The following is a 20,884-nucleotide window of genomic DNA, read 5'->3' as shown; positions in this document are numbered from 1 at the left end:
TGGACAAAACACGAAGTCTGCTTCACAATTAAGCTAAAAAAAAAAAGTACTACTGTATAGAAAGAAAATCGCACTTTTAACTGCCACCTCTATGTAATGTTACCACGTGTCCACCTACCCCTACCCCCCATACACCACCTCCCTCCCTCCCAGCCAAACTCTTTTTTGTCCATAACTATACAAGTGAAAGTCTTCTATAGTGGTCTAGAGAATAATGTATTTCCAATATAATTTTTATATAATAATACCAAAGGCTTCCTGCTTTCTGGCAAAACACTTATGTATTTGTCATCATTTTTTATTTATTTTTAATGTATCTATACAGGAGTGTGTAATATGAATATTTCTAATACAGTACAGTACTGTATCAGGATAAATTCTCATGCAAGGATTGGAGGCTCAACAGTCTGTACTGTAACTTGAAATGAAGTAATTTTCTAATAATATGTACACAATTAACTGTTATAATGTGCACGAGATATTTCAAGATAGTGCTGTACTTTGTTTAGATGGGCAGAATGATTTTAAGTTTGGCAGAGTGAAGTTATATAGCAAGTAGACAAACACCTGTGAAGGTCAGTGCACGACCGGGCAACACTCGGGTTATGAGAAAATCAGATTTACCCGTTACAGTCTGTTCAAAAGTTAATGGACTTACATCATCCAAAAAGAAATTTATACATAAAGAAATAAAATAAAATAAACAAATACTGCACTGTAAAAACTGAGTGGGTGTAAATGAAAAATACTTACCAATACAGGTTCTTGTATCATTGGAGACTTGTTTCCCTGGCGGACAGTAACACTCACCACCAGCAAGAGAGGCCCTGCATGCATACTCACACCCAAGACTGGGACATAATTCTGCCGCTGTGTATAAAGATAAAGTATAAATATTCCCCCAAATACTCTGCCAGTAAGATACCCCAAGTTTACATATAATAAGTATCTTCTTTTTCTTTTGTTATCATAAAAGCAAATGATGACTACACCCCTGTACTTTATATTTTTAAATAATTTTTGATATTTGACCAATTTGTTTATCTTGGATGTACTGTACTGTACAATATTTCCAAACTCAATACTGTATTATTCTTTAAAAGATACTGTACCTAGGTAGGAATCCATTTCTCTATCATTTATCTTTCAGTGTTACCTTACTTTACTAGCACCTCATCTTTCCTTATTATAATGCTGCATTTCCCTTTGTCCGTACAGTACAAACAGAGCTAACCCTCACTGTCTAAAAACTATTCCAAAGTAGAAGAAAATGGTGACTAATTCCATTAACTGACTGATAAATTAAAGGGTAACATGATGCAATACAGTACTTCACTGGTATTTGTTTTAAGATGGCAATTCAAATAACTATACAGTATTGTATTGTAATAATCTGACTGTCAGGAAAATCCACAAATGAAGCACAGCATCGTTGTAGTACTCACAACATGCAGTTCGTTCATCCGAGCCATCATCACAGTCCCTCTGACTATCACATAATTTTGACTTTTCAATACATCGATTTTCTTTGGCACATAAAAATTTGGAGTCTGGACAAGCGATGGCTGTACAGTTTTGTTCATCAGAAGCATCAGGACAGTCATTGTGACCATCACAGTGCCACCGGCGAGGGATGCACAGAGCATTGGCACATCGGAACTGTTCCTCATGACATGCTGGGAAATCTGATGAAGAGAAAACAAGTACAGTACAATAGACTATAACATACTGAATCCACATTAATAAACTAGTTATACTGTACAGCAATATTTTCTAAGAATAAGGAATACATATTGCACCTGGTATGTTGATTAAATGTGATCAGTAATTTTTCACTTCAGCAATTCATAGTTTTTCACAATTCAAGACTTACCACAATCATTTTCATCAGTGTTGTCACCACAGTCATTTCTGTGGTCACATTTCTGACTCTTTTCTATACATTTATCATTACAGCGGAACTTGTTCTTAGGGCACGAGGTCATGTTGCAGCCCACTTCGTCCGTCTCATCACGACAGTCAAAGTAGCCATCACATTTTTTAGTGGGTGGAATGCAGAGCCCAGAACCACACTTGTGATCCTCAGGAAGGCAGGAACGGTAGACTGGAAAGGAGAAAAGTAACCTGTACCATTAATTTTACACAAACATTGTAACTTTGTAACATATAATGGGGTACAGTAATAGTCAATTGTTATTAACATCACTAAAGACTACCTGCTAAATTGAAATACCCCTCTACAGTAATACAGTTTCTGTGGTATTTTTGTGGTAATGCTGCCTACAAATCAATGATAACTGTAACAGCTCAGTACAGGTTACACACTTGATACAAGGATCAACCTCATAATCAGTGGAAACTTATATTAGTCAGCTTGAGATTCAGGGTCTAGTATATAACTGGTTTATATCCTAGGTGATGTTCACTGGATATACAGTACTGTAGACCCATTGTTCGGTCATCTCAGGGCATCATCAACTATGCACCTTATCTCGTCATAAGTTACATTGATGCAAAGTTTCCCCCACTGTGTTTTGCTTCTTGGCTTCCCTAAGAAAAATTAAATATGAATTTTTGGTGACAAACACCATATTTGTCATGTGCAGTACAAGCATACATAGTGACCTTTGGTTATCAGAATATGAGGGTGGTGATTTGGATTCAGCAAAGTTGTTATAACATTGTTTCTATAAGTTGTTTATTTTTATTTATTTTTACTTCTGGTTTCAGTTATATTTCACAAACCCTTTCTCTTAAATCATCTAACAAGTGCTGGAACACTGATCAAGTTTGTGATAATATCTTATTAATGAACATCAGATAGGAAGTGTGATCTTACATACAGTATTTTGTACAAGTACTGGAAGATCAAAAGCAAACAATACGACAAATAATAAAAGTGAATATTAAATGCTAGACACATCAACAAACTAAGCAATTAGCTTCCTTCCTCTCATTAGTACATCACTTTCTGTAGTAGCCACTAGATAAGAATAAAAAAATCCTTCACAAATAGAAGAGCAACATATTTTGGCTTAATTTAAATCCTTAACAATTTGTGTTGATGTAATGCAGAGGACCTAAGCCTAAAGCTGCAACATGTGAGCCTGGTGGACAGATTGTAACAATAGATCAACTGTGAAGTCTTACAGCATCCTTCCTCATCAGACTTGTCACTGCAGTCGTCTATTTTGTCACAACGCTGGTAGGTCGGGATGCAATAGGTGTGGTTCCACTTGTATTCCCCACATGCAAACTGTTCACTCTCACATTCAGGGGGAGCTGAAATTTATAATTCAGAATGATACACATAATACTGAAAGACTGTGAATGATACACGGAAAATTCCTTAATATTTGTGACATGAAAGAATGACACATTGTTGTCTGTTTCATAATCCAGATAAAGTACCATTCGTCATAAATCCCTCATCTCATGTATACTGTAATGGTGAAAGATGTGTGTGTTACCGCCTGAGGGGGAGACAAGAGATTAAGAAGTACTCACGACATGATTGCTGCTCATCATCACCGTCTTCACAGTCCTTCTGGTAGTCACATACCCAGCGCTTTGGGATGCATCGCCCATTTTGACACGGGAACTGTGAGCTTGTACAAGTTCTCCCTGAAAGAATGATTAATTATAAAAATAACAATACAACAGAATAAAAAGAACAGTGTACCATATTTAAAAAAAGCGTGCATTTAAGAACTCTTGTGAATTTCGGTACTTATACAGAACATGTACTGTACTGTAGTACAGGGAGTCCCCGGGTTATGAACGGGTTCCATTCCTGAGGACATTCGTAAGTCGGAAATATACACAAGTACGAACATGCTATGTGCATACCGTACTTACAGAACAATGTTTAAAATCCAATTATATCATAGCCTAAAATCACTTAATTTAAGATAAAAGAAGAAATAGAATGACAAAATACAGCCATTGATAGTAAAAAAATAAGTCACCAGGTAAATAAAATACTTTACTGTAAATTTTAAGTTTAGCCTCGTTAGTGTGGGCAGGCACTCGTGTGTTGGACCCCTGTACAGTACTTAAGGTCTTATAACTCCATTATTTTTCCTCGTATAAAAAAATAATTGGTAAAGAGTTAATTGTTCTTCCTTTTAAACAACCCAGTATAGGTTGAACATGTAATTTATGCTAATATCATAACATTGAGTGTATGTACAGTAAGTGTGATGAAATATTTAGATATTATATAAAAATAAAATTCCAAGTGGATACAGATGTAACATCCATCAGGGTGTGTATGAAACATGTGAGGAATGAAGTTTACCAGATAGCAATGCCACAGACCAGATGTTAGACCCGTGTATTTTGCTAGATTGCTTCCTAGAGAACTCATGTCTGTATATGCCAGATACCGTTTATATGATGCTAGATAAGATATGAGATGAGAAACTGTTCATTCAGTTACGGAAAGCTAAATAAAAAGACTATGTAATTTAATATACAGTATTTCTTCTAAAATTTTCATCATAATAAAGCTCACATTGTGTATGAACTTTGATATGACATTAATGTAAGAAAGTGTTTGCATATACTGCACAGTATATACTGTTGAAACATCTGAATAACATCTTGTTATAATTGTGTATCATTATTTTTGTGTACCATTCAGTCATCAGTACAGTAGTACATGTCCTCTGGTGATCCAACACACACGACCAAAATGATAAAAAAAAGTCACATTAAAATCACGGAGAACAGTAATGCTTAGAAGTTTATTTATTATCCTGATAACGTCAAATGAGATGAGATCAGGTTTAGTTCAGTTCAGGCAATGTTAAATTAGATTAAGTTAGGTTAGTCTGAGTTAGGTTAGTTTAGTTGACCCTAGTTAAGTTTAGGTTAGGTTGACTAGGTTAGGCTAGTCGTGTTTATAGAACGATAGGTTGTTTTTGGTTGTGTTAGGCTATTCTGGGTTGCGTTAGTCTTGGTTAATCTAACTTGGGTCTGGTTAAACTAAATCAAGTTAAGGGTAGTAGGTTGGGTTGCATGGAATTTGTCCTACAGCCCAACAGTCATTCCTTTGGGTTCATCAGGTGAGCAGTGACCCGAATCAGACCTGAGCCAGCACCACATCCCTCCCTCCCTTCCTTCCAGGTGATTACCTACATTTATTTAAGCCACTTGAGACAATGGATCCTACCCCGGGAAGTTGCAGTCATAATTTATCCCAGCGTCGGGAACAATGCACTTAACTACGCCAGATTAAACTAGGCATTAAATTATCCCAGACGGAAGAACCTGAGTCGGGAGAAGAGCAAGTTGGGGTTGGCCTTGTAGTCACTCCGGGAAGATATTATTCTTGTGGACCCTTGAAAAAGATTTAAGTTATGAAGTCAAGCTTTGTTAAGCCACATAAATCACCTACCGCTGGAATTTTTTTTTACATTGCTATGTTATTAAATGTGATGGCAGAAAATAGGCTACAGTACAGTATAGCAGTTTTCCTCCCAGTTGAGAAAGATTTAAAACATTAAGTAAAAGTTGTTAAATCACATAAATCCCAGCTGGATAATAACTTTTCACGCTGTAGTCTGATTTAACGGAGCAAGCAGGAGTTTAATCCAAACTGATCAGTGAAATATTTTTCTTCACCGCTAGAAATTGTTAGTGCTGTTGTGCTCACAGTGGAACCATCACAAACTGGTGTTTAACTTAATACTTTACCTCACCGAGAGCACCTCATATCTTACTTGGTACCACTTACTGCCTGCCCTGCACATACCTGGAACGAGAGAGGATCGCGTTAGTGTACTGTATGAGTGGACTACGACACAAAATGGAGTTTGATCACAATAACAGATACAAGTTAATAAGAGATTATATTATAACAACCTCATCCTTCTCCCTGGCTGAGAGATCCAATACTAACCGTGCATAAATCCACAACCAACATCTGAGGTAACCTTCCCTACTCAGCTTAGCTGAATAGCCCCCATCCCCCCGGGCACCATAAGAAGGAAGGGTTAGTATGCAAATTGGTCATCACGGGCAGGGCCGGATTTACCAATAGGCCAAGTAGACCATTGGCCTAGGGCCCACCGGTATCTGGGGGCCCACTGAAACTAATTTGTCGCGCAGCGTGCCAGCGTATACAGTAACCTTGTTTCAAGTGTACACCGAGTATTTCATTATATAATATATTCACAACCATAAGGGCCCCTGTACAATAAGTATAGGGCCCGGAGTATGGTGCCCCTGTACAATAAGTATAGGGCCCGGAGTATGGGGCCCCTGTACAATAAGTATAGGGCCCGGAGTATGGGGCCCCTGTACAATAAGTATAGGGCCCGGAGTATGGGGCCCCTGTACAATAAGTATAGGCCCGCAGTGGTCTTCAACTGGTGGGCCATGGGGTGGTTCTCAGGTGGGCCACGGACTAGGCCCTATAGTAAGATGAAGAAAATAAGATAAAATAAGATAATAAAAAAATATATATACATTTTTTAAATGTCCGTGTCCCACCATCGATCTATCTATCTATCTATTTATACATACATATATAAGAGAGAGAGAGAGAGAGAGAGAGAGAGAGAGAGAGAGAGAGAGAATAAAGTTCAAGAAGCCTTCAGCGCCTTGACGAGGGAAGGACAGGATCGTTTCACGTTCAGTACGTGTCAGGGTTACCGTTGGTTTGCTGACAGCTCGCTCAGCCAGTCAGTATCTTCTCAGCCTCAGTATACACAGCACTGAACCTCTGGTGGCGTCATGCACTCGAACGGCTGTAGACCCATTTCTCCCTCGTAAAAACACACTACAGTAAGCGTAGACGTTCTGAATTTCACAATAATAATAATAATAATAATAATAATAATAATAATAATAATAATAAACACTGCCTTTGCGATAAACTTCCAGACGTTAGTTCTTTATTTTGTCGTCAACATCACCTGTGTTAGTCTTAAGTCATTCTGGGCCGTCTCCCCCATTCCCCAGGACTTCCAAGAACATCTCACTAAATGGATCAACGATAACTTTCAATCTTCGATACTATAAGGAGAAAGTTGCTCCGTAGCTCGCCCCATGTCTGAGATTCTTGACAGTGTTGGCATGACGACAGGGAAAGGACCCCGACCCCGAGGCCTTGAGCTACAGGAGTTAAAGGGACGGCGGTAAACTTTTACATGGGAGATAAACTTCTACAGCGGGAGATTAACTTCTACAGGAGATGATTAAATTCTACAGGGGGAGATTAACTTCTACAGGAGGAGATTAACTTCTACAGGGGAAGATTAACTTTAAATGGGATATAAACGTTTACAAGGGATATAGACTGGGGCACAAGAGACCCCGAGACGTAAGGTAAAACTCTTCTGGGGAGACACATCTCTCCGTGCCATACAGGACTAATTGGCAAATATTTCACATGAGTTTCTGTGTGACACGAGAAGGCGGAGGACGAGGAAGAGATGAGAAACGAAGATAATGATAAGGAGGACGAAGACGAGGAGGAAACGTGAAAATGAATATAAGGAAGAGGCACAGCGTATGAGGAAGAGCGAGGAAGGTACAAGAGAGGATATATGAGGAAGTAGGTTAATGGGGGGGGAGAACAAAATGTGTAATGTATAGTGAATTGTGACAGAGTAGTAGATCATCACAATTAAGTATCGTATGTGTAAAGTTAAACTATGTATGCAAACAGGTTTAATACGTGGACTTTATTGCTTATAGAACGAAATTTGAACTGCGTGTGTGTGTGGATTTAGCGTCAATCTCCACCCATCCCTTCATCACTCGCACGCGGCCGAGGATGTCACACACTGAGATCAGTTTGTTAATCGTCGCTGTTGTTGACATCACGAGTGAAGGTTGGAAATTGAAAACTAATCTATCATCTGCCAACCACCTGGGGCTCACGGACAAGGTGAGTTAATGCTAGGAGGAGGAGGAGATGATGGTTGGGAAGTCCCCGTGGGTAATAAATATCCCCCGACCATCCACAAGTCACGACAGACACGTCTCGGGGATTATTCAGCGAGTGTATGAGGCAGGGGGTCTGACCATCACAACCAGGTCATCTCACAGTAATATATTTGTGTCGTCAGTCGGGTCAAAACGTTAGGCCTAATAATACAACACAGGTATCGAGGGAAAAATGTATATTACTGCATCAAGTTTCAGTTTGGGGGAGTTTCTGAACTCTTGAGAAAGTCCTGGAGAGAGAGAAACTAATTAATTGTTACGAGAATAAGTTTGGCAACTCTACCCACCGAGAATGACAATCAACTTTCCTTACACACTTGTTTTGTTACGTCAGGCCATCTTAGTCTTGAACATTAATAACACGGCAACACTTGAGCTACAACACTACTTCAGGGACACGACAGCGCCTTTACAGCACCAGCAGCGTTGCTAATACAACAAGGCCCCCCCCCCGCCCCCTTCTAGCATCAATACCTGTACTCATCACTCTTCTCTCACTCACCACACTGACTCACTTGTCCCTCTACTTAACCCTCTCCGTAACACCTCCCTCATACCCATCTCACTACTACTTTTCTCTCCTCACTCCCATCTTTATCCTGACTCCCTCATCCTCACGTCATAACTATATTCATCATCATCATCCTAACACTATCCTCTTCACGTTCCCCCTTTCCTACTGTCAAGGGCATTGTGTCAGTCTACCTTCGTCCTTTTTACTCAAACCCCAAATTAACTTGTACTCCTTTACAACCGTTCCTCCTCCTCCTCCTCATTACAGTCTTCGGGAGTAACGTGGAGTTTCAGGAAGACCTTGAGTGTAGGTACAGTGCCTGGAGAGCTAACCAACCCTCCTCCAGTCCCTCCTGACCACAGCGATGCTTCACAGTCAGGCGAGAAGGGACAGTGTATGACCAAATGCTCGTAAGTTTCACACTTTAGTTGTTACTGTTCCCCCTTGCTGCTATGCCTTTCTTGTTGCTGTTACTATTGCTGTAACTGTTAATGATGTTACTGTCGCTGCCTCACTCTCTTGTCCTTCCATCAGCTTTAACACCTCCAGTAGGATGACACACACACACACACACACACACACACACACACACACACACACACACACACACACACACACACAGCCTCCGTATTCTCTGTTTTTGTTCGTTCCTTTGATTTACTGTTGCTGCCTCCTCCTTCCTCCTCTTGTTGCTGTTTCTTTTTGTCTTCTTCAAGTTTTACCTCTTCCCCCTTTCTTCCTAATCCTTCCTTATCCCCCCCCTCTTCTTTATCGTCTCACACCTCTTAACGTTTCTTGTTCTTCCTTCTGTTATCTTGCAAGTTCTTCCATCTTCTCTTCTACTTCTTATTCTCCTCCTCATCCTTCTTGTTTCCTTAAATTCCTCCTCCTACTACTCCTCAACGCAGTATCTAAGACGAGGGAGGGAGGGAGGGAGGGATGGCCCAACACAATGCAGTATCACAATCGGTAAAACCTATTCTGGAGGCGCCACAACAATCACCGTCATCTTATTCCAGGAAATCTCTGCACTGTAACACGGAACTAAACGGCAGTGGTGATAATCATACTCTTGTGAAATGTATTTATCAACTATTTTTTGTTTACCAGAAGGAGACAAGGCTGTATACTTACACAAAAAGACATTATTTAATCTAAATAAAGTATCTCTCTCTCTCTCTCTCTCTCTCTCTCTCTCTCTCCTACTGGATTATTACTAAACTCTCTGTACTACAAATCAATCATGCGTCGACAGGTGTTAGAGTTTTAACTTTTGTGTGATCACAGTTTGCTTCTGGTGAGTGAGTGTCTCCCGAGGGAGGTCTCGTGTGTGACCGCTGTTAGCGTGTTGGTTGTAGTCAAGGTGACGTGACGTAGCGTGCTGGGGGTCTTCCTTTATGGAGTTACCTTCTTCCAGGGCAGTTTACATCATGGCAAAAATATGAAGGTACCGTTGGCTGTCCTACACTGTTACCGTCAACTGCTGGCGTAGCTAAACCCAAGCAGTGTTAGGTATGTTCAGCCAATCCTCATCTCGTAAGAAGTTGTCATATACAGAACAAAGTTAATTGATATATATTCACGGAATTAAATTACACATCATGCCTATTACCTATTAATTACATTAACATAATGCTACAGTTCTATTGCATATTAAGTCCTCTGGAGGCGGAGATTAATTAATTCGACGATGATAAATGTTGACGTTGCCACACAGGGAAATGTTCCTATGTTATCAGTGGTTAAGATGTGTTTTGTTCATCTAGGTTCGCATGTCTATAAAGATGTAGACAACGGGAGACGGCTTAATAATCTTCACTTTTTGGGCGGAATCGTAAGTTATGATCGCACAAAAAAGCAGAAACTAACAAAACAAAACCATCTCCAAATTACCCCAATGTCGCAAGGTTATAGATCAGTTTGGTTAAGTTAGGTCTCGTAAATTTGTTTCACTGTTGTCAGAAATGAATCAGACCCGTTTTCTCCGTTCTCATGGTACACGGACGAGGCTGTATGCTTCGTAAGGACATTTTTAACGTTATTTTCCTAACATTACACCACACATTTCCCTCTCAATACAGCTTCTCGGACTTTGTGTGTTCCAGGAAGTATCAACGTGTGTAATCTAAGACGGTAAACATCCTGGATATTCCCTGATGGCGTCGGCAGGTTTTGTTTAGCCAATCGCTGGCTATGAATGATTGCCGACGCGGAGTGCTTTGTAGACTCAGCTGGACGTCTTGGTGGTGTTGCTTATAAATCTCTGCCTCACTTAAAAAAACAAAAACATATAACATCCACAACCACCGCCTCTGACAAAACCACCGCCTACACCTCAACCACCACAACCATCGTCTCACAGGCTCACTAGTTATGTATGTAGTGTGAGTGTGTGTGTGTGTATCCTGACGGAAGTCTCACCTGGAAGTTAACAATTATATTTAATTACCCTCCTGCCAGTGTTCTAGTCAGCAGCTGCCACCACTACCTACCACCACTATCACTTTACTATCATCTCCCACCACTACCTACCACCACTATCACTTTACTATCATCTCCCACCACTACCTACCACCACTATCACTTTACTATCATCTCCCACCACTACCTACCACCACTATCACTTTACTATCATCTCCCACCACTACCTACCACCACATCACCACTTACCGCCACTGTCACCACCACTTTCAGTATTAAATAATATAGTACCTCCTTACAGACAATGGTATTAATAAGGTTACCTGTTGAGTGTTAATTAAGAGATGATGTACACCTGTATAAGCTTCCACAAGGTCAGACTCCACCAGCTATCGAGGTATAACTTGACCCACACCAATACCAAAATAAACCAGCCCTCAGCGACAGTCGTTTACCTCCCCTCTGTCCGGGTAACGACAAGTACTGGCAGTTACACGGCAGTACAATCGGTCGCTTGCCTTCTGCGTGGACAGGGCGGTCGTGGAGGGAGCCTGAACCACACACCTGTGAGTTTACGCTCGATCAATCCGACTGTTATTATCAGCAGCCCGCATGATGACGTAATGCAAGAAGTGTTGGTTGGTCAGTTAAGAAGAGGTTAGGTGAGTAAAGTACGATAAAGCGGGATGAAGGGAAGGTGACGGAGGAGGAGTACGGGGATAACCTAATGAAGAGGGAAGAGGTATACGCCGGAGAGAGAGAGAGAGAGAGAGAGAGAGAGAGAGAGAGAGAGGTGAGGCGGCGCCCTTGACCGTGAACTTGTGCTGCGTCACGGGCCGGGGGAGCGAGGAGGCAGGGGGGTGGAGGGGTGTGAGGCAGACCTAGGAGAGAGGGGCTCAGGTAGTGGAACTCCTCACTACACAGGTAACAATAAAGAAACATACGAGTCTCAGGCGACACACAGGAACTAACATGCACTACCTGAGGGACCTGAAGACCCGTGTTGGTTGTGTCAAGTTTAGGATCGCTTTGTCCTTCGTCTTGAGTCGTCGTCGTCGTCGTCATCACACCTTCAGCCAAAAATTAACATTCTGATCTGAGTGATATGTACACAGGCGACAAGTGTTGCCAGATAGTCACTATTTCTTCTCCACTATACAGGTTTTGTTAACAAGATAAGTATACAGGTTGTCTCAAAGTACAACATCAAGATCTGGCAGCGGGCTGAAGAACACAGCGTCTTTATCATGACCTTCTGGCTTCTGTAAGTTCACTTATAACAATACTGATTAATAATTTTGATAAGAATAATTCTGAGCTTCTAACTCTGCCAGAACTGTTGGTCAATACTGAAAGTCGACTGAATATTGTCTTCCATCAAGGACCCAGAGTTATGTTGTCTAGGGTGACCTACTGGAGTCTTAGAGGCTCCCATGACCTAGACTGAACGTTCATTACCAATTGAAGGGAGCCTGATGGCGAGTCATTTAACGTTCCTCATGACCTAAGCTTAAGGATCATGAGGCCGTGGAGGGAGGGGGGAGCCTTCGTGTTACTTGATAAAACATATAAGAGCCGTGAAGGCAGCCCACTGCTAGACACCTCCAAGATTTTACAACTATGCAAATTATAAATAAAGTGGAGGAGGGAACGTCTACTGAATCTCTAACACTCCCCATGATGTGGACAGCGTTCATGAAAATATAAAGGATATTGTCAACAAGACTCATCGATGACCACCCCTTAGGCCTCACACCAGCCCTTATAACAAGTATGGTGTGGCGTTAGTATTCCTAGGCCCCGGTGTACAAGGGGCCGCCTATCACACACCCACTCCTCACAACACAACCACCTCCCCACTAAAACAACTTATGTTATACTTTCATTCCTAATTTGTCGATCTCATCCCAGATAACTCATTTCGGCCATCAATGTCTACCTGGCACATCAATATTACCTCGACGCCGCGTTTAGTCGACGTCCACAACTTGTGTATAATAAAGAGTGAGTTAGTGATGACAGTTTAGCAGGTTGAAGAAGGCGCTATCACACGGCATGTAAACAGATCCCTTTACCATGAGACTTAAAGACAAATACACAATCCTGTGTCAGCCGGTACCAGTGACGCAAAAAGAAGCGAAGGTCACACCACCACCCGCCCGCCCACCCGCCCGCCCGCCCGCCCAGCTCCACTAGGAAAACATGAACCCACCTGATTTATCACACCCTGGAATACCCTTCGTCAGCCTACCTTGACTTGCCACACGAAGGTCCTTTAGCACTCACTCGCCGTCACCAGGAGAGGCAGCCAGCAGGATCACCAAGAGGTTATCACATGGTGAGCGCCACACAAGGAAGAACTGGGTCACACTATTCTGAACTATGATGGGTCTCAAATGGGGTCCACTCCTAAGGGCCCTATTACCAACAGTGTAAACAAACTCTCAACATGATATCAAAGGACACAAATACCCCATCAATATTCTATTCCACTCAATACTCGGTTGGCTGACGGAAGCAGAGTGTGAATATTAAACACAATAACTCGAGGTTGGCTGTCACGTGGTCGACGACGGGCGTGTGTTAGGGGATGGTGTAGTTGTTTATATGAGACACACACACCACTTAATAAACACTCCCATACACATTCTACATCCTCTCTCTCTCGCCACACAGGAGAGGACCGAGGCAAGTATCGTAAAACTGCTTCCCTACATAAACAACATTACCAGACATTCCTACACTCTGACAAGTCACGCTGGACCTCGACACACCCACCACTCCCTCATCCTCCAGTCACGTGACCCACACTATACCCACGTGGTAATGACAATCCATTTTTTTTAATACGATTTTTTTTGTATTTAGCTTAAGGCACCACCGTTAACTATTGTGTGGAAATGAGTTGTTTGTGGTGATGTGTTTGTGGTGACACCAGCTTGAAGACACTGTCGGCCGAGATGAAGAGGTTTTGCCCGAGTCGATACACTGTACAGTTTACCGGAGTCTGTATGATGAATGTGAATGAAACACCTGAAGGATTAGGTCGTCTGGAATGATTACGATTGGGTTCTCTATGATTGGTAAGGTTTGTGATGAAGGACATCCTGGGATTGGTTTTTGACGGGTTACCGATTACAGTACTTATTGACTGGAAGTGTTCAAGAGAGATTAACGAAGATAAAATAAAATGGTCAGGTGTGTTTTATAACTGGTGAAGTTAGATTTATTTCCCCGGGTCTACAGTGACGGGTAGTGACTAATGTTAGCCCATTATTACCCAACAGAGAAAAACACACGTCCGTAGCCCCTTCGCCCTGCAGCGCCGCTCTGTAATGGCGGGAACCAGAATAACCTCCTGGGCACTGATTTTCTCGCTATTATATGATTGTACAGAAGATGTAAACACAATTTTTATTATGAAGGACACGGTGTAGGCTTCTCAGTAATGACACACAGTTACACGTCCTTCCTGGAAACACAATGTAAACACAGCAATGTGAGGAGAGGTGAGAGCCTCGCCACAGGGGCCGGGGCTTCCCACTAACTCCACAAGAACTTAATTCTACTGTAGGTGTTACACCATGGTGGCTGGTGAGTCTCCAGGTAGAAGATGATGATGAAAAAAGGAAAGAAGTAACAAAAAGAATCGGGATATTATACAAAAAAAATAGTCTTCGAAATTCCTTGGGCCACAACTATGCCTAAGAGTGGTAGAGGTAAACTAGCCCAGGAAAGCTTGTGTGTGTGTGCGGGGGGGTTGGTCGCCACACAACAGGTCACGCTTGTTGTCGTCAGGTGGATACAACCTTCAACTGACTTTTAAAATCCCTACCTCGTCTCTCCTCTCTCCCTCGCCTCCTTAATTCCCTTATTCGTGAGTCAAAACATTCTTTCCTCATCTCCCTTCCCTTTTCTCCTCCTTCTTCAAATCCTAATTCTCCCTCCCCCCCCTAATTCTCCTCCTCCTACGTCACTTCCTCCACCTTCTCTTTCAGCATTTCCCCCCTCCTCCTCCTCCTCCCGCTTCCCCAATTCTTCCTGGATGTCACTTCCCCAACCCAACTGTCATCCCCCACAGTGCAGTAACAGACGTATTATCTCACACACACACCTCCCGGCTTACTTACCTTCCCCCTCTCCCCCCTCCCAGTGTTCAACTATATGAAATCGCCAACAAACTCTTGAAATTCAAATCCAAACGCTCCACGACGCCAATTGACCTCCCAATCAAAATATACAAGGAGTTTGCAGTCGAACTTGCCACCTCCCTCTGTTCTATTATTAATGCATCCCTCAGACAAAGCAAATGCCCTAATGAATGGAAAACCGCATTTGTCACCCCCATCCCCAAGGTCACCACCCCACAGTCCCCTAACGACCTGAGGCCAGTTGCCATTACCCTCTTACCCAGTCTACTTTGTGAGGACTTTGTTTTTGAGTGGGCATTTGCCAGTATCTATCAATCAATTGATCCACAGCAATTTGGCAATATGAGGACCTCCACTACATCACACTACTTGGTGAGCTTTCTGGATTTTCTGCACAAAAACTTGCAGAAACGTAAGACATCACTGGCTGTTGCCCTTGTGGACTTCAGGAAGGACTTTGACCTTGTTGACTACTGCACTGTTATCAACAAGGCTATTGCACTAGGGCTGCCCACCAACCTGGTCTCATGGCTCACTGATTTCTTGAGTGGACGTCGCCAGGCAGTGAGGTATCAGGGCTTGGTCTCTACATTCCAACACCTCACCTGCGGTGTTCCCCAGGGGACCAAGATGGGACCACTGTGCTTCCTCATCCTGATCAACGACGCTCAATCGGACACTCAACACAGGTGGAAGTACGTGGATGACTGCACTGTAGGGGTTTCAGTGGACAACACCGCACCAGACTACTCATCGCTACAAGGCACCCTGGACAGGCTACAGGCATGGACTACGGAGAACAAGGTCACCATCAACCACACCAAAACCGTAGTCATGCACATCAATACCGCCACCACTCCAGTGCAAGCCCCAGCAGTCACAGTGGGTGCCCATCCTCTCCAGCTGGTTCAGTCTGCCAAACTCTTGGGTGTAACTATAGACAACAAACTTGACTGGAAGGCCCAAGTAAATAACACAGTCAAGGCAGCCTCGTACCGTCTCTACATGCTACGACGACTTAGGTCACTTGGGACACTCACGCCAGAGCTGAGGACCATCTACAAAGCCTTTATTCTCCCCAAACTTACATATGCGTCACCAGCCTGGTCGCCTTCTCTCAACTCCACCCAACAACGTCAGCTGGAGAAGGTACAGAAAAGGGCCTGCAGAATCATGCTCGGCACAGAATACTCCGGCTACACCAACGCTCTCTCCACCCTGAAAATGCCATCCCTCAGTGACCTCCACCACCAAGCACTGGAAAGGTTTGGCAGTGGACTACTGCACCACCCTCGTCATCGCCACCACCTGCAGCCCCCCACCCAACTCGCGCAGTCCGCCAATACAACAAAATACAGCCCATAAGAGCCCGCACCGATAGATATAAGAACAGCACCATCCCATCTATTATTAAAATAATAAACAACTCCTGATTTATGTACTGTACAGCCCTGTAAATGTATTCAATGCATATTATATCATTATGTCTAAATCAAATGTAAGTCTGTATATTTTCAGCCACCGGCTGCAACTCTATTAATAAACCGTTTATTATTATCATTATTATTATTATTATTATTACACACACACACACACACACACACACACACACACACACACACACACACACACACACACACACACACACACACACACACACACACACACACACACACACACACACACACACACACACACACACACACACACACACACACACACACACACACACACACACACACACACACACACACACACACACACACACACACACACACACACACACACACACACACACACACACACACACACACACACACACACACACACACACCCCCCCCTAAGTATTAATACACAAACATACAGAACTATTATTTAGCAAAATTCTGTAAACTTTATTAATCTTTTATATTTTCCTCACAAATTCACACCAACAAAACTTTACAATTCACAGCGTAAAATATTTCGCCTCTTAAGTGTTAGAGGAATTTTTCTGGGCAGTGCGCCAAGGGAAGAAAGTTGATTATGTAAGACAGAGGTTGTGTAAGGTGCACAAGAGGGTTGAATAACCTTAACAGATAAAGTTGTTTAAGTCGTGCATGAAAGGGGTGAATAAACTCATCTGGGAGGGTTGTGTAATGTACAGTAGAGGTTGAGTAAGGGGTACATGGTGGGTTGTGCAGGAGTTGTGAATCGCCAACAGAGGGTTAGAGCGAGAGTGGAAGCTGAAGGGTCCCGCCACCAGTCGACTCCCAGATAACACGCCCATCAACTGTTCACAAACAACAGGCGGACACGGCTGTAGAACCACGTGAGCTACACAGATACGTGAACCACACAGATACGTGAACCACACAGATACGTGAACCACACAGACACGTGAGCCACAGAGGCTCAGGTGAGCCAAACAAACACAGGTGAGCCACACACCCGGCTGTGGTTGCGCGAAGCCCCCAGTGGCCCACATTCCCCGGGTGACTATGGGTAATTGCGGCTAACGCGCTACAAGGCGGCAGAGGATGACTGTGTAGACCTCTGAGGCAGAATCAGCGGGTGTTGTGGCCCGTGTCCTCCTCACCCCTCCTTCCCGTAACAACGGCGGTTCAAGACGTACAGAACGTACAGATCCTTGAGTTTGAGTCTTAAGAAGCCCCAACTCTAATACAGGCTTTCCTTAAGAGGCCCCAATTCTAATATGCCCGTCTTAAGAGGCCCCAGTCCAAATAGACCCCAATCCTGATGGGCCCCAGTCCCAAGTGGCCCCAAATCCTAATAGACCTTTGGAGGCTCTTATAGTAAGGGAGCTTCTGGTCCTACGGATTCAGTTAGACCTAGACCTATTCAGACTGAGGCTCATTTGACTTAGACTATCAGTTACATATTAGTCGCGTCCCTCACTCAGACGCGACAGATCAACTCCACATATTACTGTTATAGTACGATGTTGGTGGCCCCCAGAGGCAGAAACTGCGCACTAAGATACACACAACCACAAAGACGAGAACAAAGAATGTGGATAAGAACGACAAGACGGAATATGATAGGGTGTGAGGAGGAAAGCAGTGGTGCTAGTGGCATAATTCCTTTGCAGGGTGGTGGCAGGGACAGTGGAACAGCGGACGTGGTATTGGCGCGACTAACCTTCCTCCCTCCTTCCCTCTTGTGTTGGTCACTTCTTACACGACGAAAATCACTATAATTGACCGAAAAACAAAATATTGTATAATTCCCGAGAGAATATTGGTCACAGGGCTGCCAACCTAATCGTAAATCTATTACGTAATCATAATGTTATCTACTTCAAATGAGCATGTTGGGAAGGCTAACGCAACACATGGTGTGTATATCAAGCATGGGGTTATCTTGGTAATTACAATAAAACTGACATTAAGAAGTGGCCTTGTGCTCGGTAAGTCTAGCATGAAACACAAGTAATCTACGGCTGCCAAGTCTTGCGGTTACATAAAACACGAAAGAATAATTACGATATATTTTCTTGACTTGCGGTCACATAAAACACACAAGAGGTGATTGCTGTACATTATCACACAAGAGCTAGCTGTCTCTGCCAGTGTCCCGTGTGTGTTGGGTCGCTGGTGATTACCATACGCTGCACATAAGGGCCTCAACCGAGAAAACTTGCCAAATTTAACTTCTCCCCGCCACTGTGGATGACAAAACATGTCAAATTAAGGCAGCATCTAAGTGGTGTGAACTGTGACGCTCTTCTGGCCACCATCTTGTGTCTGAAGCGTCCCTACAGTCTAACACAGGACCAAAGTTTTCACATAAATATAGTTGAGAATACGGATCAGGCGATAAGACCACGTGAGGTCAAAATAAAATAAAAAAATAAATAAAAAAAGTTCTTGTTTCCGGTCGAGTTGCCGGATGGGAATTTTTTTTTGTGGTCGACCCGCCCACCAGCCAGTGAAACTCGCGCCAGAAATTTCCGTGTTTTTCGAGCTTCTTGGTGAAACTACGTCATTATAAACGAATATTGTAACGGAAATATAAAAGACTTTGTACGATTTCAAAATGGTTTAAATTACACCGAATGTCAAGTTTCGTTTCAAAGATAAGTTTTCCCATAGTCTTTACGCCACTACGGGCTACTCCTCACTGTGTACACGACCATGAAGACGTTGAGACGAGAAGCCACGAATAAACGATACCTTAAACTAGACCTCCAAACAATACTTGACGCTGATGGACGTGATACAAAAAATATCCAGCCCTCATCCTAACTAATCCTAACCTAACCTAACCTAACCTAACCTAACCTAACCTAACCTAACCTAACATACCACCTCTACCAGAATGGCTCGTACACAACCTTACACTGGCGGCGCTGTCTACTTTGTTATTTACGTGTTGGGTTGTGGCTCATTGAGGTGGTCTATTAGCACAACCAACCCTCCCCCAGGACACACCCCTCTCCCAGGACACACCCCTCCCCAGGACACACCCCTCCCCCAGGACACACACCTCTCCACCACTCACCTCCCCTGGGACACACCCCTCCCCCAAGACACACACCTCCCCAGGACAGGCCTCCCCAGGACACACACCTCCCCAGGACACACCCCACCCCACTCACCCCTCCCCCAGGACACCTCTCCCAGGACTTTTTACCTCTCCACACTTCCACCCCTCCCAGGACACCCTCCCCAAGACACACACCTCCCCCCCAGGACACACCCCTCCCCAGGACACACACCTCCCCCAGGACACACCCCACCCACTCACCCCTCCCCGGGACACCCACCTCCCCCAGGACACACCCACCCCACTCACCCCTCCCCAGGACACACACAGAGTTACTCGAATAATAAACCACCATGCGACTATATTTACATACGTTTTAACCAATTAAGGTCAACAGGTATATAAACCAAGAGATATATTATACACATGATTAAAATTACCTGTAAAATTAACCTGTGAATATTTTTACAGGTAGTTGACTCCTTAGTTATAAACACGCCTCATAGTGTGTAGAAACCCAGCCCCGCCTTACAACACCATCAACACACTCTGACTTATCACGACCAATGAGGTAAAAAGACACTTTCTCTAAGGGGGAGAGTGCGAGGGGGAGAGTGTGGGTGTTACAGGCAGTGTACTTGGAGGGGGTGTAAGGGGTGGGGTGGGGTGAGAGAAAATTTATGAGGTAATTGTCAGGAGGCCTTGAAGGAGGTATATTATGAGGGGGGGGTATCAGGGGTGGTAGTCAATGGGACACTACGAGGTGGGAGGAGCTACACAAGTGTGGGATCTACAAGGCCCGGCCAATGACCCATTGGGCGGGGCCCCTGAGTAAGCACAGTGAGCGATGGGGCCCTGGGCGAAGGATGATGAGCGGGGTTCTAGAGTGTACGGGGCCCCGGAGCGAGGATTATGAGCAGGGTTCTGGAGTGATCAGGCCCATGAGTGAGCATAGTGTTACACCATAACCTCCACCCACCTTATGGACACAAACGGTTGACACATTAAGGTGATGGCTGTCAAATACCAAAGCTTCGACATCATCATCAGGTGAGGAAGAGGTGGCGGTGTAGTCCAGCTGAAGCAGGAGGCGGAGGTGACATGACTCGCCTCCCGCAGCGCCAAGCAACAAGCGACGCTCACACGGGAAACGAATGACCAACAAATCAACAAAAAAAAAAGGTTACAATGCTGACCAAAGGATTGAAATTTAGAAATATTAATCCCAATTCTATGTGTGAAACGTCACCTTAAGCCAGACCTCAGATAAATCCAGGGATGGTAAATTTCCTCAGATACTCCGACAGTTCACATGGACCCACCACCACCCTGTCTTGTTTACACCAAGCAT

General features: G+C 43.6%; 2 protein-coding genes across 4 annotated transcripts in view; both read right to left on the bottom strand.

The window, feature by feature from the left end:
• Window positions 1-3,276, bottom strand: part of LOC121859442 (low-density lipoprotein receptor-related protein 2-like) — a 52,160-nt gene extending 48,884 nt beyond the window's left edge. For all 3 annotated transcript variants that reach the window (XM_042356250.1, XM_042356248.1, XM_042356249.1), the window contains exons 1-4: window positions 3,151-3,276; window positions 1,874-2,104; window positions 1,446-1,685; window positions 754-870 (exon numbers count right to left, since the gene is read on the bottom strand). In XM_042356250.1, coding sequence (XP_042212184.1) covers window positions 754-870; window positions 1,446-1,685; window positions 1,874-1,985 — 469 coding nt within the window. In that variant the 5' untranslated portion in view covers window positions 1,986-2,104; window positions 3,151-3,276. The remainder of the gene's footprint in view (window positions 1-753; window positions 871-1,445; window positions 1,686-1,873; window positions 2,105-3,150) is intronic.
• Window positions 2,459-12,329, bottom strand: LOC121859590 (low-density lipoprotein receptor-related protein 8-like). Its single transcript, XM_042356527.1, has 5 exons — window positions 12,221-12,329; window positions 11,839-11,964; window positions 3,508-3,624; window positions 3,151-3,282; window positions 2,459-2,550 (listed from the first exon to the last, which is right to left on the bottom strand). The coding sequence occupies exons 1-5, from the start codon at window positions 12,327-12,329 to the stop codon at window positions 2,459-2,461; spliced, it is 576 nt and encodes a 191-aa protein (XP_042212461.1).
• Between the last annotated feature and the right edge of the window lie 8,555 nt (window positions 12,330-20,884).

Source organism: Homarus americanus, unplaced genomic scaffold (assembly GCF_018991925.1).
Source record: "Homarus americanus isolate GMGI-L3 unplaced genomic scaffold, GMGI_Hamer_2.0 scaffold7626, whole genome shotgun sequence".
NCBI lineage: Eukaryota > Metazoa > Arthropoda > Malacostraca > Decapoda > Nephropidae > Homarus > Homarus americanus.
Note: the sequence above shows the minus strand (reverse complement) of the source record. Positions and strands in the feature narration are given on the sequence as shown.